The 25,053-nt window shown below is 38.0% G+C and overlaps 3 protein-coding genes across 3 annotated transcripts; 2 read left to right on the top strand and 1 right to left on the bottom strand.

Annotated features, from left to right (window-relative positions):
- Positions 1-223: 223 nt before the first annotated feature.
- On the top strand, positions 224-1,177 carry LOC308416268 (olfactory receptor 10A2-like; the record flags this gene model as incomplete). The annotated part of the gene is made up of 1 exon (XM_080911203.1): positions 224-1,177. The coding sequence occupies one exon, from the start codon at positions 224-226 to the stop codon at positions 1,175-1,177; it is 954 nt and encodes a 317-aa protein (XP_080767329.1).
- Positions 1,178-9,321: 8,144 nt separating this feature from the next.
- On the top strand, positions 9,322-10,269 carry OR10A4 (olfactory receptor family 10 subfamily A member 4; the record flags this gene model as incomplete). Its single annotated transcript, XM_080911208.1, has 1 exon — positions 9,322-10,269. The coding sequence occupies one exon, from the start codon at positions 9,322-9,324 to the stop codon at positions 10,267-10,269; it is 948 nt and encodes a 315-aa protein (XP_080767334.1).
- A 13,179-nt stretch (positions 10,270-23,448) lies between these two features.
- LOC308416272 (olfactory receptor 2D2-like) lies at positions 23,449-24,396 on the bottom strand (the record flags this gene model as incomplete). Its single annotated transcript, XM_080911207.1, has 1 exon — positions 23,449-24,396. The coding sequence occupies one exon, from the start codon at positions 24,394-24,396 to the stop codon at positions 23,449-23,451; it is 948 nt and encodes a 315-aa protein (XP_080767333.1).
- Between the last annotated feature and the right edge of the window lie 657 nt (positions 24,397-25,053).

Below are 25,053 nucleotides of genomic sequence, written 5' to 3'. Positions count from 1 at the left end.
GCCTTTCTAGACATTTACATACAAACTGGGAAAAACCAACTTCAGAAGTTTACTCTGGCATGTCTCAGCTTATGCGCTAGAAATTGGTCCTCTTATTCCAAAGAATCCTAGATTTGGCTCTCTTCCTGAAATTAATCAGGAATCTCTAGGGAAAGAATCCAGAATCTGATTTCTGTACTCAAGAATCTTTCTTTATGAGCACAGGAAATTTTTGGCCATCCCCATGGCTGCAGAAAACCAGACAAGCGTAACTGAGTTTATCCTAATGAGCTTCTCTTCCCTGCCTTCTGAAATACAAGCCTTGCTCTTCATGGCATTTCTCACCATCTACCTGGTCACTTTTATGGGAAACAGCCTCATCATTCTGGTGACTTTGGCTGACCCCATGTTGCAAAGCCCCATGTACTTCTTTCTCAGGAACTTATCCCTCATGGAGCTTGGCTTCAACATGGTCGTTGTACCCAAAATGTTACGGACCCTGATTTCTCAGGACACAAGCATCTCCTTCTTTGGCTGTGCCACTCAGATGTATTTCTTCTTCTTCTTTGGAGTGGCCGAATGCTTCCTCCTTGCCACCATGGCATATGACCGCTATGTAGCCATCTGCAGTCCCTTGCATTACCCAGTCATCATGAACCAAGAGACACTTGTCAAACTGGCTGCTGCCTCCTGGTTTCCAGGATTTCCTGTAGCCACTGTGCAGACCACATGGCTCTTCAGTTTTCCATTCTGTGCCAACAACAAGGTGAACCATTTCTTCTGTGACAGCCCACCTGTGCTGAGGCTGGTCTGTGCAGACACAACACGGTTTGAGGTCTATGCCATTGTTGGGACCATTCTGGTTGTCATGATACCCTGCCTGCTGATCCTATGTTCCTACATTCTCATTGCGGCTTCCATCCTCAAGATTCCATCAGCTAAAGGGAAGCACAAAGCCTTCTCCACCTGCTCCTCACATCTCCTTGTTGTCTCTCTTTTCTATGTGTCTTTAAGCCTCACTTACTTTAGGCCTAAATCAAAGAATTCTCCTGAAAGCAAAAAGTTGTTATCATTGTCCTACACTGTTGTGACTCCTCTGTTGAACCCCATCATCTATAGCCTAAAAAATAATGAGGTGAAGAATGCCCTCAACAGGACCTTCCACAAGGCCCTGGCCCTCAGAAAATATATCCTGTAGGCATTAAAATGTAAGGTAAATATTTGTTTGAATGTAGAGCATATATTTGTGATTCAATGATCTCTATTGTGATTAATTCCAGTTGCCAATGTAGGTTTTGGAAATTTTAATTAAGGAAAAATCCCACTAATATAGTTTAGACTTATTATTCTAATCTACACAAAATTTACTTTACTTGCTAATTATATACTCACAAAACTGTATCTTTAATTTTCTTATTTATTTTCTATTTATATTCATAAACTTAACTCTTAAATAACCTAGACTTTGAGATGAATAAATAGCAAAAGGAACCCAGAGAACCATAGTGAGATGAACCATTAGTAGTGTGGACAGATGACGTGGGACTCTCCTGAAGTATTGAGTGATGACTAAGATATCCACATGGCAGAAGTATTAGGGCTGACCACAGTGACATTCTCGTCATTCTAAGTTCTCCATGCTTCCAACTTGTGCATGGTTTTCACCTTTTCAGTGAACACATATTTGTTATCCAACAACCTCCATTATGGTAAGGCAAACAAAACTTGAAACTATTTGTGTTTGGTCCAGAATTTTCTATGGACAAAATACCAGGGCCTGTATGCACCAAGATGAAGTTATCTTCAAATTTCTCCCTATGGATGGACTTGCTGAAAGTGCCAGTATGGCATGTGAAGTCACTACTTTGCCACATTAATCTTGGAACAATTCAGAGAACATGGGGATGTTTACAACAGTGCCTCCACTACAGTACTCAGAGTTTAAAATTTTTCTTCTGGAACTTTGTTTGCCCAAGAGTTCAACATCAAACACAATGTCAAAGAACACTGTGGTTGATCAAAGTGGAACTGGGTACAGGGGATAGCAGCATCTTCAAGGTTTTTATGCCTTCATTTACTGGCTCTGTTGGCAGTTCAACAGTTCATTCCTTGGCAAGGATTTCAAGATTATTTAACTCCTGTGCAATATATATGCTGAACACTGTAAAATAGCTACTAATTTTAACAAGGGATTATATGCAGAAAGAAAGAGAAAGCCCATTCTGAATCATAGTTATTTCTTCTTCCTTTGAGTAATTCAGACCATTGATCAAATTTGGAAGTCCTGACTCCTTCCCCAAAATCAGTCTCCTTTTTTCCAGGGTACACTATTCATTCCCTTGAAGCATTGTTGGTTCTTCTAAGCTAACTAGGATGCAGCACAGAACATTATCACCAAAGCCTTCATGGATATGTCTGTATAACATCAATGGCTACTTCCTTTCCACTGTGTACTTCCCAGGAAAATTGTCCTGTGATTCTGTGTGCACCCTGGCACATATGTAGGTCCTTATACTTTGTTGAGGTGATATTGTAAGCATCAATCATGGTACTATTTTTACCAGAGCATGAATTCCAGACTAACTTTTACCAAAAGATTTTCTTTAATTCTATTATTACTTTTATAACTTCATAGCATTTTATTCTATAGATTAGTCCACTAGAATATTAGCTATTAAAGCAGATGAATGTGATAGTCTAATATAGTAAAACAACCTACAAATAATCATTAAAGGCTGTGCTATATCCTTGAAACAAAACCAAATCAATCAAGGTTTGTCCCATAGCTGTGGGTGGAACCTAAGGTATAGGAACTGTTTAAAATGACTGTGAAATGAATACCCATAAAGACTCAAAATGCAAGATTTAAACAATAATTAACTCAATTTTGAGTATATCATTACTTTGCACAATAAAATCTTTAAATTATAAAATTGTTTTGTTTTGTATCAGGCTTGGTTAATTAACCTATGCCTACAACTGCATACATATGGAAGGGAGAAGAGGTCATTAAGTATGTTCCTCTATCATTCTCTCCCTTGTCTCATTGAGACAGGATCTCTCATTGAAGTAAAACCATTATTTTAGATAGGCTGGCTAGCAATATCCTGGGACCTGCAGGACCTTGCTCGCCAGTTAGTCAGATTACAGGACCATATGGTCATGTCTGGATTTTTACAAGGATGCTGGAAATTTGTAGTCAGATACTCAGATTTGCAAAATGAGTGAGTGAACAACCCGCCCATCCCTGACTTTTATAATATAAAAACTGACAAATTAATGAGATTCTCTGCCTTTTAAAAATGATGCTGAGTTGAAATTTTATGAGAATAAATTAATTCAAAATCATCTTTAAAGAAAAGTTTATGAGAAGTAATTGTAGATGGTATGTAGGTAATTTTGCTACTCCAAAGATGAGAGATAAGTCTGGAGAAAGACTAGTTCTTGCAAAAGAACAAAGGTGTCCTGAAAGCCTGGAGAAAACACACAAACTATGTAAATGATTAGACGTTAACATGATTTTTTGTTGAGTCTTCTTCTGTTTGTTTAGAACACATGGCCCCAAAACCAAGAGGAACTTGTTGTGAGACCCAGAGATGATAAACATGCATTGTTTCTAGAGTCAGAAAGTCAAGAAGACAATTTGTTTACTATTGGAATAATTGAGTAGAGCCAGTACAGTAGAGAGAAGACAGTATGAAGCAAAGCTTTGATTTCATATGAAATCCTGGCATCAGCCTGATCCTCCAGGTAACAATGAGGCATAAGCAAACCTTTGTCCTCACCATGGTTCATATAATAGAATACCCATCTATACAGTAAAGAAAAGAGAACATTCTTCCAGGTATCTCAGGCTCATAGGAATTTTTAGGATTCAAGGACATTCTTCTATAGGTACCAGAAAATCTGAAAGTAAAACTTGTACCATGTTTAGGGATATAGTGAATCTTCAAATTATAAATGTAGTTTCTAGAAGGAAAGATTCAAATATTCTGCAAAATTGGGACAGAGAAAGGATGTAAGAGCTATGGGATAGGATGGAATGCTGTAAAAGGCTACCTTTTGGACATGGCATGGCTTTCTCACTGATGAATTCATAATAGATAAATTGAATACCAGACAAGACCTGGACAAGGTCAAAGCAGCCACAATTCCAGCACAGGAAGGGATGTTCCACTCCAGGCCCTACTCTTTAATGAGGATGTATGGGTAGCTGATAGCTGCTGGAAGAAGGGCCAATCATACTTTTATTAAAGTTGCTCCCACTGGTAAGTTCCCAATGCTTTTGGTGAATGGCCCACAGCCGCACACATAGAGGAAGTACCGATGTAATTAGGTGCCTTTTTTTTTTCAGAAAACAAACACAAAAAACTTAAATTGAAAAGGAACATGTTGTGAGGCACATGTGTAGACTTAGAGGAATGATGGTTGAGATGATCATATTTCATATGATTGTGCAGAATTCTCCACAATAAAGACTCCTACAAGAGGATTGAATGAGAAATATAACAGTAATCATCTTTACAATCATTCCTTGAGGAATCCCCATCATCTAATGCTTTGAGTTAAGAAAATACAAAGATGAAAACAAAACAAAACCACAAATCCTTTAACCAAAACACAAAGCAACAATACTTTTAAAAATTTAATGCTCACCGAAACTCTAAAGCCAAGGGAGCTGGATGAGATAACTTCTAATTCCAAAATCAATGCCTTCCCAGCAGTGTGAGTTTTCTAATGGATACTATCATGATGTATTTAATCTCAATATATTCAAACTTGTCTTCCAATGATAGGCATTTCTCAACAGCAGTAATAAATTCTAACACATAAGAAGAGATAAGTGTTTTTCTTACTTGAGCAATATTTTTCATGACATGATTATTTCTGCAATTGATTCAGAACCACAAAAACCCTTTGCAGGGGAGTGGTAGCTCTGTTTGCTCATCTTCCACTTAGATAGTGTCCTATTGGATGTGACCAATATAATTCACAGACTCTGGACTTCTTAGGGGCATCTTTTTTGCCCATCCTATATATATTTTCAGCTGATTCACAAGGACTAATAAATTTTCCATCATTCCCACATGCTCATAGTTTCTATCTAAAGAAAAGAAACCAGGGCTGCTTTTGTTGCTGTATCATTTTCTTCTGGTTACACATTTATTGCAATTTGATTGTTTTCTCTTCTAAGCTTTATATCTCATTAAGCAGTGACCATTTACTAATAAATACTTAGCACCAGTCATATGATAATCATCTAATAAATGACATTCCAACTGGACCTTATGCATTTCTTCTTTATGAGAACCTGTGTTATGATTGGTCCTCTTGTAAATTCTAGAATGAAATCAGTGTTGAGGAAAAGGATGAGAGGAAAAATGACAGAGAGAGTGATGTAGCCATAACTATTTTTATATTATTGTTGTTTGCAGGCACCATGCTTGAAACCAAGAAACAATAATGAACAAGTCAGACACAGTAAGTGCTCCAGTGAGAAACTTAAAATTGAATACATACTTCAAAGGAATTTTTGAGAAATGCCATTTTGAAGAAGAGGAAGAATTAAGAAAAATCATTTGGCTATGATAAACAGCAGGGAATAAATAGTCTCGAGACCCATGCTGGAATCCTCCAGAGTGGAAGGCTTGGGTACAGTGCAGAGTATCTCTAGAGTGATGAGCACTGCACAACTCAGAGCCTGTTAACAAGAAATGGCCCAGCCAATGCACAAGAGTCACCTGGGGTGACTGGCACAGCCCTAAAACAAAGTGTCTTGTAGAACTTGACAGTGGCACAACTCAGAGTCTACTGGATATGGGGATGGAAATAATCCTTGCCCAGAGCTTCTGTGCAGTGACTGACTCAGAACTACTTAGTGCTTATCTGGAATAACCGGAACAATCAAAGCCAAAATTTAGGGATCTCCTGGAATCACTCATTACCAAATAGCCTGAATCTGCTCCATGGTGACTGTCATGAAGGAAAGCTTTCCCAAAATTTACATTGACAGATGTCACTCACAGGAGGTAAGTAAAGGGGTTGGTAGCATAGACATACAAGCTTTTGTAAACAGGATAGATTATCACCGAAAACATGTCTTCTTTGACAAATTTCTAAGACACCGGAACCCAGATTAGAGTCTCTGGTGAAGCATATGGAATTTTATAGAACTTAACAAAATGTGGATTTTGAGAAATGTGTGAAGCAATAGTGACATGTGCTTTAAAATATTCAGTGTGTAGTGCATGTTTGCACATAGATCATCTGAGTTGGTTACTTACTGTTGCCCTGCCATGCAGGCAGGGCTCTTAGTGTTTTGTATCAGCAAAAATAGCATCAGTTATGTCAGTACCCAATTTTATGATGGTTCAAAAAGTTATCTCACCTTCTGCAACTGACAACAGAGTCCTTGCTAATAAAGCTGTGTGGGCTGAAATCATCACTACTGTGGCAAATTTTGTGAAGCACTCTTTAGCATTTTCCTAGTTATTCTGTTTTTTAAGAAAACCCAGAATCTCCAATGTGTTTGTCCTGAAAGGAGACACTGTGAACAGAGAGATGTCACTATCCAAGCTACCTACTGCAACTCAGTTTCTGTATTACTTTCATTGCCTGCTACAGCGCATTCTGTGTCTACGTCACAGCCGCAATCAGTTAAGGCTCTGTGTTCACTGCTCAGTACCTGAAGAAAACTGAGCTCTACTCACAAACAGAACCTCGGCTACAGGATGGCCATTTTTAATATCTACTTAGTGACTTCTCTGCTGTCCTCTCTCTGCATAGTGGGGAAACAGAATCTAAAAGAAAAGTGGAGGATGATGGATATGGGTGAAAAAGAGAGGAAAGAATAGTTCAAAAGGAGAAAGCATCAAGTGAAAGGTTAGAAAGGGTTCAAAACAAGTGAATGAAAGTACATAATTACAACTAAAGGAAAGGAGGTAAAAGAGAAGCTCTAAATTTGGGTTTCTTTTCCTCTGTGTCTTTTGAAACCCTGAATCCTCAGAACAATGCACCAGGAGGTATTTCAGAAAAGAGTAGACAAACAAAGTGCATGTTGACAGCTCAAAGCCCTTATCTTTAGTTTTATCCAAATCCTCATTTAACTTAAACATTGCCATCCATTCCCAGTCTTCAAGGGCCGTCTATCATTGCTGGATAGCCAGAGAGCTATAACTTGTCAGGTGTGAAGTCCCTCAACTTTTCTAAGTGTTCTTTTTGATAACCATTTTCTTTTTTTTCACTTGCTTTCCAGTATCTAACTGGAGTCGTACAGCTATGAGTCCTTAGAAAACTGTGCTTACAACAGTTCAACCTGACACTGGTCATGGCTAGACTTCACTGGATTGTTTTTAAATTATCCAACAATGTTTTACCAGAATATTTGCTGAATCTTTAATGAATTTGTATAAAAAAAAAAAAAAAAAAAAAAAAAAAAAAAAAAAAAAAAAAAAAAACATACTACAGCTAGTACCTCATAGATGATCTGTTACTTTGTAAACAAACATCAAAGAAGATTTCTTTTTATTTTTGTTGTTATTCTTTTCTAATCAAAAATGTTTTTCTCATATAATTTATACTAATTACCATTTCTTCTCCCTCTATCCCACAAAATCTCTTTCACATTCTCTACCACCCAGATCCACCTACCACCGCCACCGTTTCTGTCTGTCATTAGAAGACAAACCAACTTCTAAGTGAAAATGTTATGATACAATATGATATGATACAATATGATATGATAAAGCAAAAAGTTAGCATGTCAACATAGGACAAAAGAGATAAACAGAGGGAAGGGGATCCAAGAAAAGGCACAGGACATAGTCACAGACACAGTGGCCCACTTAGAGAAACTAAGGTTGAGGATTTTTAATAAGTATTCATCAGCAAAAAATATTAAGTATTCTCATTTTGTATTTCCCTTTCCTTCTGACCTATCAGTGCCAGCCTCTTGAATCTTCATGGGACTTGGGAGTTTTCTTCTCAAGGAGGCATTTCTAACACTGTCTACATCCAAATGCCTTGCTCCCTGAAAGCTTTATTGTACAGTGCTGCTCATACGACCCACATGGCACACATTTTATCGGCAAAATTTGCTAGACATACTGAGTGATATATGATGGTGATATATGAAGAAGGCTGTTTCTACGAGAGCAGAGATGATCACTCATTATCAATTATGACTTTTGATGAGAACCACACAGAACATAATTGGTATTTATTGAATAATTATTATTCTTTTTTCTTAGAAATTTGAATAGTGGAGGCTAAGGAGAGTTTGGGTAATGGCTTGGATAGTTTTGCTTCTTATCTTAGAAATCGAAGATACCATCAATTGTCATGATTATCATAACTGACTTTTACTGAGCTTATATAATGCATAAGACAACAAGCTACATATTTTAATTTTATTCCTTTTCTAAGATTCTCATTATCAAAATTTGAGTCTTTAAATTTTGGAATATTGCTATTAATAAAATCTACTTCTTTCTCTTAGAATGTCTTTCTTAGTACTGACATCTGGATGTTTGAGGTGAACTTTACTAACATGGAATGTATGACCATCAAATTCCTCAATAGCCAAGCCCAAGTTAACCAAAAGGAGATAATGTAAAGGCTTACATAGCACACCAGGATTCTCCCATGAGTCTGATGTCATCTCAATTATGTTTTCTTTGATCATGTACACCAACCTTGAGAGTCCTTCCTCCATGAGATGCATATGTGTTCACCTCTATAGTGTAAGTCCTGATGAGTATATAAATGGGAACTCCTGTGATATTAAATCTTTCTCAATATTAAGGGTCTGAATATTGGGTCTGTTTTAGGACTACTACTGAGGAATCATTTACATTTGATTGTCATACTTGTTTCTTTTATTTCTCTCTCTTCTCCCTCATGCTATACAAAATGTACCAAGTTAAATCTCATCATCTTCCATTGTACATCAAAACCACTCTCTTCAAAAACACTTTACCTGCCTTTCTTAACATTACTGACAATTGAAGAGTGCTAGGGCAGGAAGGTAAATGGAGTTCTGCCTTCATATATTTTCCACATAACAGAGAAAAGCTAAGACATGTACAAATATATAAAATGCATCTCAGTTTAACTGGAGGGAAAATGCAAGATCTTTTTGCAAAGCAATTGTGAACTCGATAGTCAAAATTATTTTATGTATTTTGGAGAGAAAAAATGTTTGATATTCAATTGTTATAACAAATGTAGAATATAGAACCAAATGGAGTTTCTTATTTTGAGTAAAATATAAACTTATAACAACATATGAGCACTTTTTTCATATTCCTTAATCTTGAATGCCCAATAAAATCATGCAAAAAAATGACCTGGGGAAACTGGACAACTGTTAGGGAATTTATTCTTATGAGCTTTTCAAGCTTGTCTTATGAAGTACAGGCTCTACTATTTCTTCTGTTTTTGATTATTTACCTAGTCACACTCATGGGCAATGTCCTCATCATCCTGGTTACTACAGCTGACTCTACTCTGCAAAGTCCTATGTACTTCTTCCTCAGAAACTTATCCTTCCTGGAAATAGGCTTCAACTTGGTCATTGTGCCCAAGATGTTGAGTACTCTGGTACTCCAAAACAAAACCATCTCATTCCTTGGCTGTGCTAGTCAGATGTATTTTTTCTTTTTCTTTGGAGCTGCTGAATGCTGTCTCCTGGCCACGATGGCATATGACCGCTACATGGCCATCTGCAATCCTTTGCACTACCCAATAATCATGAGCCAGAGGTCTTGTGCCCAGCTGGCCGCTGCCTCTTGGTTCTCAGGGTTCCCAGTGGCTACTGTGCAAACCACATGGATTTTCACTTTCCCTTTTTGTGGCCCCAATATGGTAAACCACTTCTTCTGTGACAGCCCCCCTGTCATAGCCCTGGTCTGTGCTGATACTTCCCTGTTTGAACTGGAGGCTCTAACAGCCACTGTCCTATTCATCCTTTTTCCTTTTTTGTTGATCCTGAGTTCTTATGTCCGCATCCTCTCCACCATTTTCAAGATGCCTTCAGCTGAGGGGAAGCGCAAGGCCTTCTCCACTTGCTCCTCCCATCTCCTGGTTGTCTCCCTCTTCTACAGTACTGCCATCCTCACATACTTCCGGCCACGCTCAAACACCTCCCCTGAGAACAAGAAGATATTGTCACTCTCCTACACAGTTGTCACTCCCATGTTGAACCCCATCATCTACAGTTTAAGGAATAATGAGGTGAAGGCTGCATTGAGGCGGATCATTCAAAAAATTCTGGGCCCTCAGAAACTATGATTAACTCAGAAACTGCAAGAGCAAGGTGCGAGGACAAAACAAAGAACAATGAATTTTCCAAGTGGATACTCTTTCAGGGGACTCTATGTGCCTACTGAAAGTTTGGACTCCACTAGAATCCATCTGAAGATAAAGGAACACAAGATGCTGAAGGAAAAATTGCAGGTTGACTCTGAGACTGAAGTACTAGGTTCTCTAGGGTACTCCTTGGTACTTCAACTAGGATCTACTAAATGTTGCAAATTTTCTACATTCACAATGTGTTTTTTAGTTTTAATCTTAAAATTATTTATCCAGTTTATTTAGAATCTGTTTTACTTCCCTTGATTTGCCCAAACACAGTATCTACATATTTCAAATGTATCTTTATCAGTTAGTTAAAATAATTATACTAAAAATACAAATAAATGTTTTTCACTCTTTTACTCCTTATTTTCAATTTATTATTTACTTGCATTCAAAATATGATTCTGACTGCCATAACAAACCAATCTAGCTCCTGAATACAAAGTCTTAGTCGTTGGCCACAAAAGGGCTCAGCATCTGCTGCCAAAATTGCAGCGTGTTTCATCTATAGAAAGAATATTCCACATTTAAAGCACATTGTCATATTCTCTTCACAGAAAATCACAAATTATCCATTGGCAGATTGAATGATCCTTGGTAGAAAGGGTGCACAGGCTCTCCAGTTAAGGATAAATAGTGAATTTTGGGGACCTGCTATATATAGCCCAAATGTTATTTTGTTTTCTCAACTTTTTATGCTTTTATTGTGATTGTGTGAGCTTAGTTGTTCTTTCAAAACTAAAAATTTGATCAACAGAGCTGCCTCACTTTTGGATTCTTCTCTGTGAAGACTTACAACTCTAAACTTTCAGCAAAGAGCAGCCATTGTACACTGGCTGCATACATACAATAATCATGACAGGATAAATAGCATTTACTGCAGAGGAATTTCCTTTGCGCTGATTTTATGATCTGTGCTAACTTTTTCTGTCATGAGTAATTGCAACCAGCTGTTTTCTGAATGAATTGTTTTTCAAGAACATAATAACAGAAACCATCAAATAAGAAACATCAGAAAAACACATTATTAATTACAGAATCTATATTAGCTGTCAATAATAACATACATACACACAGAAACACAAATGCTTTCTATAGTGTATAAAATATAACAACAGATATTTCAAATCCAATGTTACTCACATACAAATTATACCCATAATGTTCAGGCCAACCCTTGTTTATATGGTGCTTGGTGATTAATTCTGTGCTTGATGACAAGCCCAAAGATAATACAGATAATTAACAGTAAATTACTCTGTACTGCAGGATTAAATTGTATTCTAAAGTCAAGTCACAAAAGTAAAAGGTTGGGCTGGCTACAAATTTAAGGACTATGTGAAAGGTATCAAAATGCAAGAGAAGTGTGGCCAAGGCTGGCTAACAATTCTGGCAAATATTACTGTGAACTCTTTAAATGCATGGCCTCCCTCTCTTTCTTTGCATTTGGGATCTGATCTAAATCTTGTCAACAGAATAATACTGTGAGGAAAATCGGATTGGAAAACATTGAATGAAATGCCCCTGCCACAAAGCCCTTACATACACTGCCTTAAAGAAACATGTTCTAAACTTCTATTTGTGAGTTCTTGACTATTTAAGTAATGGTTTGCTAGAGAGATGGCTCAGTAGCCAGGAGTGCTTGCTGTTCTTGCAGAGGACCCAGGTTTCATTCTCAGCACCCACAATGTAGCCTACAACTCCTGTAACTCCAGTTACAAGGGATCTGACGTAGTCTTCTGAGCTCCATTGGCTTCTGGACATATGCTGCACATAAAACTTCACATAGGCACATAGGTGAGCTTACACAAACACTCACTGGGGATCATACACAAAAGCTTTGTGAAATGTTGAACATTAGGGACTGAAGCTTGAACAGCATGTGCCTTGTCAAATACTTAGAAATTATAAATTAAAAGACAGTGTTGATAAGGCATAATTTATTCAAAATAACCACTATTAAAAATTCAATGTGAGAAAACTACTACTTCTTCCCTGAGGGACCCACCTGGAGCCCTCAGGAAGCAGGAACTGAGAAGTCTGAGACTGGATCCTTCCAGAGGCTACCTGCACATGAACTGGCCTGTGTCACAGCTCTCTATATCTAGACACCACTGGGAAGGAGCTGGTCCCACAGAAGGGTTGACACACCTGAAAGCACAGGTAAGACCACCATTTCTGCTCTGAGTTACTGAGTGAAGCCTTAAGGACACAGGAATAGAGAAGCAGTTTGGGACAAAATACTTCCAGTTTCTATCTGCACCCTGTGCTGACCCTATGCCACAGCTCTCTATATCCAGACCTTGCTGGGAGAAAACAGGTCCTGTAGTAGTGCTGACACACAGGCTTACAGGGGGGTCAAGTCACTGTTAGAATTAGCAAGACTAGCTAACACCCAAGATAAGCAGATGGTAAGAAGCAAATCCAAGAAACTAAGCAACAGAAACCAAGGCCACTCGGCATCATCATCAGAACCTAGTTCCCACACCACAGCAAGTCCTGAATACCCCAACACACCAGAAAAGCTAGATTCTTATTTAAAATAACATCTCATGATGATGTTAGAGGACTTTAAGAAAGTCATAAATAACTTCTTTAAAGAAATACATGAAAACAGAAATAAACAGGTAGAAGGCCTTAAAGAGGAAACACAAAAACCACTTAGAGAATTAGTGGAAAGAATGACTAAACAGGTGAAGGAATTAAACAAGACCATCAAGGATCTAAAAATGGAAATAGAAACAATAAAGAAATACCAAAGGGAGACAACCCTGAAGACAGAAAAGCTAGAAAAGAGATCAGAAGTCATAGATGCAAGAATCACCAACAGAATACATGAAATGAAAGACAGAATCTCAAAGGAGTAGAAGACAGCATAGAAAACATTGACACAACAGTCAAAAATGCAAAATGTAAAAATATCCTAACCCAAAACATCCAGGAAATCCAGTACACAATGGGAAAAATCAAACCTAAGTATAATAGGTATAGAAGAGAGTGAAGATTCCCAAATTAAAAGGCTGGTAAATATCAAAAGTTGTTCAGAGGGATACAAATTGAAAAGGAAGAAGTCAAAATATCATTCTTTGCAGATGATATGATAATGTAATTAAGTGAACCCAAATATTGCACCAATATTGCTGATTAAACAACTTCAGCAAAGTGACTGAATACAAAATTAATTTAAACAAATCAGTAGCCTTTCTTTACTCAATGGGTAAACAGGCTGAGAAAGAAATTAGTGAAATGAAATCCTTCACAATAGTCACAAACAATATAAAATACTTTGGTGTGACTCTAACCAAGCAAGTGGAAGATCTGTATGACAAGAACTTCAATTCTATGGAGAAAGAAATTGAAGACGATCTCAGAAAATGGAAAGATATGCCATGTACATGGACTGTCAGGATTAATATAGTAAAAATGGCAATCTTGCCAAAAGCAATCTACAGGTTCATTGCAATCCCCATCAAAATTCCAACTCAATTATTTATAGAGTTAGAAAGAGCAATTTGCAAATTCATTTGGCATAACAAAAAGCCTAGGATAGTGAAAACTATTGTCAACAACAAAAAAGCTTCAGGGGGAATCACCAATCCTGACCTCAAGTTGTATTACAAAGCAATGGTGATAAAAACTGTATGGTATTTAAACATTGAGGCAAGGTAGACCAATGGAGTAGAATTGAAGATCCAGAAATAAACCCACACATTTGTGGTCACTGGATTTTTGACAAAGGAGTTAAAACCATAAAGTGGAAAAATGATAGCATTTTCAACACATGGTGCTGGTCCAACTGGCAGTCAGCAATCAATCCATTCTTATTGTCCTGTACAAATCTCAAGGCCAAGTGAATCAAGGACCTCCACATAAAACCAGATATGCTCAAACTAATAGAAGCGAAAGTGGGAAAGAGCCTTGAACACGTGGGCACTAGAAAAAAAAATTCATGAATAGAACATCAATGGTTTATCCTCTAAAATGAAGAATAGACAAATGGAACCTCATAAAAATCACAAAGCTTCTGTAAGGCGAAGGACAATGTCATTAGGACAAAACAGCAACCAACAAAATGGAAAATCCTATGATGCTCAACAATATGGAAGACCAAAGTGCAGATGCTTCAATCTTTCTCAGAAGGGGGAACAAAAATATACACAGGAGAAAATGTGAAGACAGTTTGAAGCAGAGATTGAAGCAAAGGCCATCCAGAGACTGCCCCACCTAGAGATCCAGCCCATATACATCCATCAAACCCAGAGCTGTGGCCTGAGAGGCTTGGCTAGATCATGACAAATACAGAGGCAAATGCTCACAGCCATCCATTGAACCGAGAATGGGCTCCCTATTAGAGAAAGTACTGAAGGAGCTGAAAGTGGTCTGCCACCACATAAGAACAATAGCAATCAAGCAGAGCTCCTAGGGACTAAACCACTATCCAAAGAATACACACAGATGGACCTATGGCTCCAGGTGCATATGTAGCAGAGAATGGCTGTGTTGGGCATCAATAGGAAGAGAAGCCCTTGGTCCTGCCAAGGCTTGATGCCCCAGTAGGGGAATGTGAGGGCAGAAAGGCAGGAGAATGTGGGTGGCTAAGGAAGCACACTCTTAGAACCAGGGTGAGGAGTGATGGAACAGCAGGATTATGGAGGAGAAATTAGGAAAGGGGTTAACATTTAAAATGTAAATGAAATATATTCAATGAAAAAAAAAAACTTTCTCTAGACCACATGGTTGCTTTTCCTGTCCTTTGGCATCAGGAAGGTTTGTAACCCAAGGTCTTGTGCTTGAATAAAGACTCTCACAAGCTTGCAAAAATAAAATCAATATGGACAGAAAAGCAGGCAGACTAGCTGTAGGTCTTCACCTCTTCCTCTTCTCTTTCTAATACACTCCCACAGTCTCATTGTCAGTTGTGTAGCACCCCCCCCCCACAGCTTCTCCTTTGCTCGGTTCTCATCTCCAGAGCATCATCTTTCCCCAGCTCATCCCAGTATCCCAGTCCATGGTTCCAGCAGGCAATCCCTGGAACCCTGGTGGCCATTTTTAACAGAAAAGCAAGTAGGCTACGTGCAGATCTTCACCTCCTACTCCATCCTCCAAACCAAATCCTCAAGTCTCATCCCCAAATTGGTAGCAGAACATTGTGGAAACGTCCCTACCACTTTCTCCAGTGGATCACACAGATCTCCTAACTTCCCCCTACTCATTACTTTTTCAGCCTCCAATTCTACCCAGTATTCCCTAAGAACGTGCAGCCCAAGCCAGCCAGAGAAGCAAGCATGTCATCAAAGCAGGAAGACAACTTTCAGAACTTGACTTTCTTTTCCCTTCTCAGTACCCAATCCCACAGTCTCATCCTCAGCTCCTCCTATCTGCTGTAGCCTCTCCCTGCTCTCTCTTCCTATTTCCAGGGAATAAACAGATACTGGTAGAAAACCCTGCTTTCTCCTTCCTGTGGACCACTTCATACACTCTCCTAGACCATCCTCTTTTCTTAGACTTGGTCTTGATATGTAGAAAACATATTTTACTTGGAACCTACAATGACCACACCTATTGTTAATTCTAAAATTTGGTGGGGAAAAATACAATTCCACCGTTTTGAGTCAAATTTTAAGAAAACTTTATTAAATACTGACCATGATGTATTTAGTCAGGATCACTCCCTGGAACTTCCACCTGTGTGGCTCTGAGACAAGTGTTTTAGGGAATTTTATAAATAAAACCCATTGGCAACTGTACTTTTCCCATAAATCTTTGCTTTTCCCAAAAAATACAACTCTCAATATCCTAGAATTTCCTATCAGGTAACACTCGGCCACCACAACCATCTAAGCCCAGAGAAGGCAACAGAAACTAAGAACAAAACACACACCCAACAAAGACAAGACCATATCAGCACCTAGAAACACAATCTTCTGAACCACAGATATTTAGATGATAGAATAAAAACAAAGCCAATAATATCCAGGGCAATATTTCTCCACTAGAAACCAGGAACCCTACAAAGCAGGTCCTGAGAACTGTAATACGGCTGATACACAGGACAGAGACATTAAAATACCCATGATAGAGGCCCGTAAAGAGGAAATAAAATAAATCCCTTTTAAAAACCTATGAAAACACAATAATAGAAGAAAAAGAATAAAATGATCCAAGGCCTGAGACTGAAAGTAGAATCAATAAAGACAATACAAAATGAGAGAAATCTGGAAATGAAAAGTTTAGGAACAGGAACCTATGAGACCAGTTTCACAACAGAATATAAGAGAAAAAAAGAACCTCTGCATTAATGAATCAACATAAAAATGAATATGTCAGCTGAAGAAAATGTTAAATCTAAAAAAAAGAATTCTGGCTTAAAACATCCAGGTAATATGGCACAATATGAAAACAATGAATCCAAGAATAATAGGAATAGAGAAATACGCAAATATTTTCAACAAGATTATAGAAGAAAATGCCCTTAATCTAAAGAAGGAGATACCTATCAAGATACAAGGAGCACACAGAATAAATATCAAAAACTTCAAAGGAACAAGAGCATGTAACATAAAAGTTACTAAAATAACATCTGACTTCTTAGTAGAGACCCTAAGCCTGAACGGCCAAGAAACATGTTTTATAGACTCCATGAGACCAAAGATGTCAACACAGACTATTTTACCCAGCAAAACTTTCCATCACAAAAATAAAGAATATAAGAGGTCCACAGCCCTCTACTCCAACATGGTGTACAGGTTGTGGGCCCCAGGCCCGCTCAGAATAAAAATCCTCTTGCAGTTTGCATCAAGACCGTTTCTCCTGAGTGATTTGGGGTGCCGCCTTTCCTGGGGGTGCAGAGAACCCGCACTTTGAGGTAGGAGGATCATCGACCCGGGAGTCTGCCCTTTCAAATTGGTTCCCTGACCAGGAAAATATGACCACCCGTCACGCACAAGAACTGACTTGGAGGTATGGCCGGCGTCTCTGTTCTGAGTGTTTGTTGGGGAAGCTGTCTGGTTTCTGATTTCTAAGATGTTCGCTTTCAGTTTGCAGCTGTTTTGTCAGTCCGTGATGGCTGAATAACTGTGATCGGCATCTCTGTTCTGAGTTGTTCTGAGTGTTTGTTGAGGAAGCTGTCTGATTTCTGATTTCTGAGATGTTCGCTTTCAGTCCATGATGGCTGAATAACTGTGATCGGCAGACGTGCTGGGATGATCACAAGCTGTTGCCTTGGAGGATGCTCCAGGGGATGAGGAGACCCAGGGACGCCTGGTGGTCTCCTGCTGTTGCTCTGTTGTTGAGGTGAGAAGCTTCCCCCTTTGCGACTGTCCGATTCTTTTACCTGCTTGTGGAGGACGTGGACTGGATCTATTGGTTTCTATTTCGTGCATTTTTATCTCATGTGTTTGTCTACAGTTATATTTTTACAGGAAGTAAAAATCATTACACCGTTCCAGGCCTTTGTGGACACAAGCTCCCCTAGCACAAAGGCACACTCCTGGTGGGCAGCCCAGGGCTGCAGGGAAGGGGGACGCGGAGGGGAGGGGCGGGGGGGGGGAGCACCGTGCTTCCCTGCAGGCCACGTGGATGCCCACAGGAGAGGTGGCCGGCTGAGAGGGGGGACATTGTTTCCCCCCACCCGGCCCAGCTGTGCCACAGTGTTGTGATCACGGCCGCGTGGTCAGCAGCCGCGGCATGGGCGTGCAGCGGTTATCCCGCTAAGACCACATGGCTAATCAGATGCCAGCTAGTGAAGATTTATCATTATCTTAATTACTTATATTGTTTCAGAATAGATATGATGTTGAGTTTTATGTTTGCTTACCTCTTGATTAAGTTTTAACTCATGCCTAGAAGGATAATAATAAAAGATAAAATAAGAGCAGGCCTTCGGAGTCCTACACCGGAAGTTAGCTCAGCTAGCGACGTGCTGGGAGCTGAATGTGTGACCAGGCTGCTTGTACAGGTGCCGGCTGCTCTCGGTTTAGAGCTGATGGCTGTTTTTCCTAGAAAAATCTGACTGTGTTTACTGAGATCAGCTGGCAATAGAGTGCTCATTTCTTGAAATGACAGCTTAAATAGGTAAAATTTTTATGTAGTTTAGCTATATAAGATGTGTGGTCACTTCATGTTTGCTTTTGACTGGTTTTAAAAGGTATAAATATGCTCTGTATGTCCTGGTTTTAGATTACTGGCTTATAAGCACCTGGGTATGATTAAAAATTTGTAACATTGGTAACCAAAGTTTGTTTAAAACTAGTAATTTGGTCGGAGTCATCCTAGACAACCACAAGTGGCTCATGTCACGTGTTTTCCATATGTAGAAGACAGTTTTCTATGGATACCCCAAACTTGAAATAATATTTTATGTAATTCTTGTAGAAAACAGACTTAAATGATGTAATTTAAAATAATAAAGATATTAAGCTGGGCCATCATGCATTCATATATAAAAACTTGCAGCCAATCATTGTGGCATAAAAGTAGTGAACTTAGTATTGATTTTAAAAAATAAATAAATCATTTGCATTGTTAAAAAACTAGTTTTGCTTTTCTAAAATTGTGGTTATGCTCTAATATTAAATTTTATTTTTAATTATGATAAAACTGCTGGTGTTCCATTGACTGCAGTTTGTAGTTTGATCACAGGCCCAAGATTTTAACTCACATATTTGTAATTAGAAAAAAAATTTAAAAAGCCATCAAGCAGGTGAAGATTGTTGCAGCTTTTCAAAAAGTTGATGAGGCTGTAGAACGTAGGAGAACATTACAGCCTGGCTCATTCCTTCAGCTGCCATTCCAAAAAAAAAAAAAAAAAAAAAAAAAAAAACTTCAGTAGATTTAAAAGATTGGTTTTTTGTAATTGTTTTTGTATTATTCCTTTGCATTCTCATGATTGTAAAGAGTTTGCATTTGGCTTGTCTGCTTGTGGTTTGGAAGAGATCCTTTAAAGCAATGGGTGTCTTTAAAAATTTTAGCCTCAGGAAATGGCTGAGGGTCTTTTAGTGTTTTGCTGCTGCCTTGATGGCAGGAAGTTGGGACTTACTATTGTAGATGCTTTGTGAGCTAAAAGTTTTTGCTTTTACAATGAACTTTGTCGGCTCTATGTGCCTTCCAGAGTTATTTAGATTAAATTTGATAGAGGTATTTAAAAAAAACTAAATTAAAAAAATAAAATATCTCTTGTTACTAAAATGGTTTTTGTTAAGTTTTATATGTTTCACATTGTACAACTATGATAAAGCTTGTCATCAGAATGCTGAACTGGCCTGATTCCAGACATCAGAGACTACAACAACTATCAGTGTGGCTTTTCCTCTTGAAGCCTGTCTGGCTTCTTCGTTCCCCTCCCTACTTCTAAATTCTCAATGTACATATATTCAGCTTGAAGAAGCTTAAGATGAGTTGTCGCCGGATTCCCTGGACTTTTTTTTTTGGGGGGGGGGGCTAAAAGTAGATATTATAAGATTGTTTTTTATAAAAAAATTAAAAATAGTCATAATCATACAGGAAAGAATTAGCTAGGTTTGATTATTCAGTTATAATCCTATTTTGGTGACTAATCTAAAGTCATATCTTCATTGGTAAGAAACCTTCTAATTGATACAAAGTTAAAGTCATAATCTTTACAGTACTAAAAATTAAATTGATACAGATTTAGAGTTTCAACATTGTGTTCAGTTAGTTAAAAATCTAGTTGAGGGCTAAATAACAAGCTCATGATTCTGAGTCATTAAAAGGGTATTTAAAAAGACAATTTCAATTTAAAATAGCCAAAGATAGTCAAGGCTTAACGGTGCAGAGATGCTTTATGTAAATAGATAATCTTCAAAAGCGTCAGAAGTCCTCGATTTGATATTTATAGATTTTTTTAATTAGAGATCATTTGACTAGAGACCTGTCTGCTCCAGACAGCACCCCTCCTTAGATTCTAAGCAGAAATTGAGCATTGATAGAGTTGCTCTAGTTGTGGCGAGACAGCCACTTGGCAAGAATTGCCTCATCTGCAGACAATATTGTCCAGAAAGGGACACTTTTTCAGAATAGTTGACTGATAATATTTGCCAAGCCAAAATTATCAGCCCTTTAAATTTCTGCATTAAAAGATCTGTCAGATATGATCCTGAGCCATAAGGCTTAAGATGGTTGCTCCAGCGTTTTGAGAGAGGTGGGACTGCCCACGTGATCAACAGCAGCTTGGAGATCTATATTAACTTTCTTAAAGTCAAACAGCTGCTCTCGCTGAGAGGCTAGTCTTTAACATCGTCAGAAATCTCAGAATGACCAATATTACCTGATGAGAAGCACAGAACAGTTTTTAAAACTGTCCCAATTCTGCCCTCATGGTCTGCAGCCCTCTACTCCAACATGGCGTGGAGGTTGTGGGACCCAAGTGTGCTCAGAATAAAAATCCTCTTGCAGTTTGCACCCCCCAAAAAAAAGATATTCCATGATGTAAAAATAAAGTCAAAAAAGTATCGATTCAGCCCTACATAAGGCACTATAAAGAAAACTTCAAGCTAACCACTGAATGGTTAACAACACCCCCAAATGAAAGGAATCAAGAAACACTACTCATTGATATCTCTTAATAACAATGGTCTCAAATCCCCAATAAAAAAAGACGTGTGAATAGAATAGATTTAAGAAAACAGGATCCATCTTTTGCTTCATCTAAAAAAAAAAAAATCACTCCTTAACATCAGAAAACAGATTTACCTTAGTGTAATAGGATGGAAAAACCATACTCCAAGCAAATGCACCTAAGATGCAAGCTAGTGTATCCATTTTAATAAGTGAGAAAATAAACTTCAAGTCAAAAAGTAATCACAAAAATATAAAAGGACATTATGTACTCATAAATGGAAAATTTCACCAAGAGGACATTGTAATTTTTAATATCTAGTCACCAAATTCAAGCATTCAAGTTTGTAAAAGAAAAAAAAGCACATGAGTTTGTAAAGGAAAACTACTACAGTTTAAATCACATTTTAATCTTTATACACTCATAGTGAGAGACTTTAGTACCCCATTCTTTCCAATAGACAGTTCATCAGGCAAAATCCATACAAACAAACAAACAAAACTTCTGGGGCTAACTGACATTATGAACTAAATGGACCTAACAGATATTTCAGAACATTTCACTCAAACACAAAATAATGAACTTTCCTCTCAGCACCTCATGGAACTTTCTCCAAAACTGACCAGTATTCAGACACAAAGTACATCTCAACAGATAAAACAGTTATATCTTATCTGACCACCATGAATTCAAGCTGTATATTAGAAATAACAGATGATTAACAATCTCGTGGAAACTAAACAACTTACTACTCCATGAAAAAAAAAGGGTCAAGATAAAAATTAAGAAAGAAATTAAGACTTTCTAGGATTGAATAAAAATAAACATACAACTTACCAAACTTATAGGACAGAATGAAGGAGTTATAAAGGGTAATCCCAAATCATTAAGTGCTTATTTTAGAGAAAGAGAGAAAAAGAGAGAGAGAGAGAGAGAGAGAGAGAGAGAGAGAGAGAGCAATAGAAGACTGACATAAAATTAAAATACTACCTTATTGATTGTGTTTCTATTTCCAAGAATAAATAGGGCTGCAGAAATACTGGATGCAGAGAAGACTGGACTCGATATCAAGGAACTACACAAGCATTAATACTTCCTTAAACAATATGCTATGCAAAGAAATATAAAAAATCAACAAAAACATCTGTATTCATTTATCTGTATTTATGCTCTGTAAAGAAATTTTAAGTCACCAGTGAAATTTTCCACAGGTAGAAATTAAGCAGAAACAATTCCACAGGAGTGTAGTAAAAGATACATCACAGTTACCAATTTAAGTTTCATGGCTAGACTCAGAAATGTAGGTTTATTTCCTAACTATTTGAGTCTTTTAAAATACTTTTTACTCCTATTCTTCTGAGTAAATAATTCTATATTTATTTATAATATAATCTAAAATATGCTATACTTTTAGGTATCAAGCTGATTGGTCCTGTACCTGGTGTCACACTATGATAAAGCCATTGGTGGGATCTGGTGTTCTCTGTATTACAAGCATAAATTAACCACTGAACAATGAATAAATGCATGATGAGGATGAAAGGATGCCCTTCTTTTCTTGGTCCTTTCAGATGCATCCTCTGCCTGTTCTCTTTGCAATTTGACTCCCAGTATTAGATTTATGGGTTGTGTAGATAGGCTCATTAGTTCACTAGGAATAGAATATCAGAGGTCAGAAAGTAAGTGCAGAAATACCTCTAATCATTCTCTCATGGCTTGCTCACAAACACAGTTAATTCATAGATCTTGCCTGGTGGTCTTTGCATACAGCTTCCATTCCTGGTTCCTAGTACTTTCTTCTTAGTCCTTCAGACATGGAGTTGGTGACAACCCTGAGATTTATAATTATTTCTTGTTGGTTTCAAAACTGGACTTACATTTAGGTGCCCAGGGTGGGGGCTTATCCTGATAAGTATGATCTTTGTGAGTCTAAAATAAGTGTGAACTGTCCAGAGAGCCTCATTTATTCTTCCTCACTGTTCTGGTTCTATTCTCTACTCACTTCAGACATATGCATGCACAGACAAATAGTACCTAGATCACAGTAAGTAATTCTGTAATATTGTCAATTTTTTATTTGATAATAAAGAGAAATTCAGAAATAACAAAAGTAAACCTATTCGAATCTGAGACAGACAACAACATATGCCCATTAAAAAAGATATATTTTGTGTAAAAAGATTCTAAAAATTTAAACAGATCTTTAAAAAACCTTCTTGGGAAAGGCCTCTGAGTTATGATGTTTGCATAATGCTGAACGTCAACTATTGTAACATACAAATCATACAGCATCACTGGCAAGAGGGAACATTGTATATTCACAAAGAATGAAAGCAGAAGCTCCAAGTCTCATCACTATCAAAGAACAAATCAGAATGAAATATATCTTTTCTCTTATAACTCTTCTTCAAAAGAGAGGAAGTGTGGGATAGATGTTGAAGTGTATGTCAATGGACAAAGCCCAATAATGAGCATCTCACCATCGCTTACATTCATAAGAAGACTATCTAGCATGTAGGAAGTCAAAAGTATCTGAGTCAGTGGGTGATTCTAAGTCTGCTTGAGAAGTTCTTCAGGGCTACTTTCCACAGAGCTCCCTTTACATCTTTGTTCCTCAGGCTGTAGATGAGGGGATTAAGCATAGGAGTTATCATTGCATAAAAAACAGACACCATTTTTTTCTGTTCTTTTGAAGACTTCGGGGTCATGTAGGTGATAATCCCTGACCCATAAAAAAGAATGACAACTATAAGGTGAGAACCACAGGTAGAAAATGCCTTGAACCTTCCTGCAGCTGATTTCATCTTGACAACAGTCACTATAATATGGCCATAGGACACCAGAATTAGGGAGACAGGTATAAGGAGAATCACAACCCCCATGAGGAAAATGACCATCTCTGAGGTTTGAGTGTCTGTAGATGCCAGGGTCAAAAGTGCAGGGGCCTCACAAAAGAAGTGAGCAACACTGTTGCTGCCTCGATAGGGAAGTCTTAGTGTGAAAGTGGTGTCCACCACAGACACAAAAATGCCACTAGTCCATGACACTGTAGCCAGCTGGATACACACCCTCCATGTCATGATGCTAGAGTAATGCAGAGGGTTGCAGATGGCCACGTACCGATCATAGGACATCACAGCCAAAAGGGCACATTGTGTGCACCCAAAAATGAGAAAGAGCAGAAGCTGAGCTGCACAGCGTCTGAAGGAAATGGTCTTTTTCCTTGAAAGGAGGTGGGTGAGGGCCTGTGGAACAATGTTGGTAGAAAAGCAGAGGTCAGCCAGAGACAAGTTACACAGAAAAAAATACATGGGTGTGTGAAGCCGAGAGTCAGCCCGAACAAGGAACATGAGGAGTAGATTTCCAAGGACAGTGACCAGATAAAAGATCAGAAATAAGATGAATAGCAGCTTCTGGGTGTGAGGGTCATCGGAGAGTCCCAGAAGGATAAATTCAGTCACCTGTGTCTCATTTTCCTGTCTCATAGTTCATCTGCTTTTGCAGGAGGAAGTCTCTATGAACGCAGGTGTGTGTAATACAACATTATTTTATTCAGAGTTTGGACATTTCAAAACTTCCCTTTATTGGTTCTTCAGTAGTTTCATGCTATGAGACTTGGAGCGTTTCCAAGTGTTCCGACGACAGTGCTTTATGAGATGGAACATTGTTGTTTGTGTCATCTGGCCAGTTGGAAAGAGATGAAAAGGATAATCTGTTTTTATTCTGTCCAGAATAAAGAAATAAATAAAATTATTTTAATTATTACTAATATATTTTATTTATTTATTTATTATTTGTTGTGTTTTAAAGAGATATTTTTGGACAAGTTTTCTCTTCCCTGAAAGAACAATCACAAAGGGTAAATTAAGGTTTTATAGAGCCAATACGCCTTATCAAACTTAGTTCTGAAATAAGCGAAAATAGTCTGACTTGAAGGAGAAAACCTCAAAGGATAAGTCTGATTGATAGTCTTTGACAATCTCGTCCACAGCACCATCTGTAGCTCTAACAGCATCAGCAGTAAATGAACTTCAAAGACAGTGGACACAGCATCACAACAACGAAACTGCCACTCACACCATTAGCTTAGCTGGTTTCCTGGTACCTCAAACAGTACTAACTCCCTGCACTGAGCCAGTCAC

The sequence above is a fragment of the Micromys minutus genome (assembly GCF_963924665.1).
Source record: "Micromys minutus genome assembly, chromosome: 2".
In the NCBI taxonomy this organism is placed as follows: domain Eukaryota; kingdom Metazoa; phylum Chordata; class Mammalia; order Rodentia; family Muridae; genus Micromys; species Micromys minutus.
Note: the sequence above shows the minus strand (reverse complement) of the source record. Positions and strands in the feature narration are given on the sequence as shown.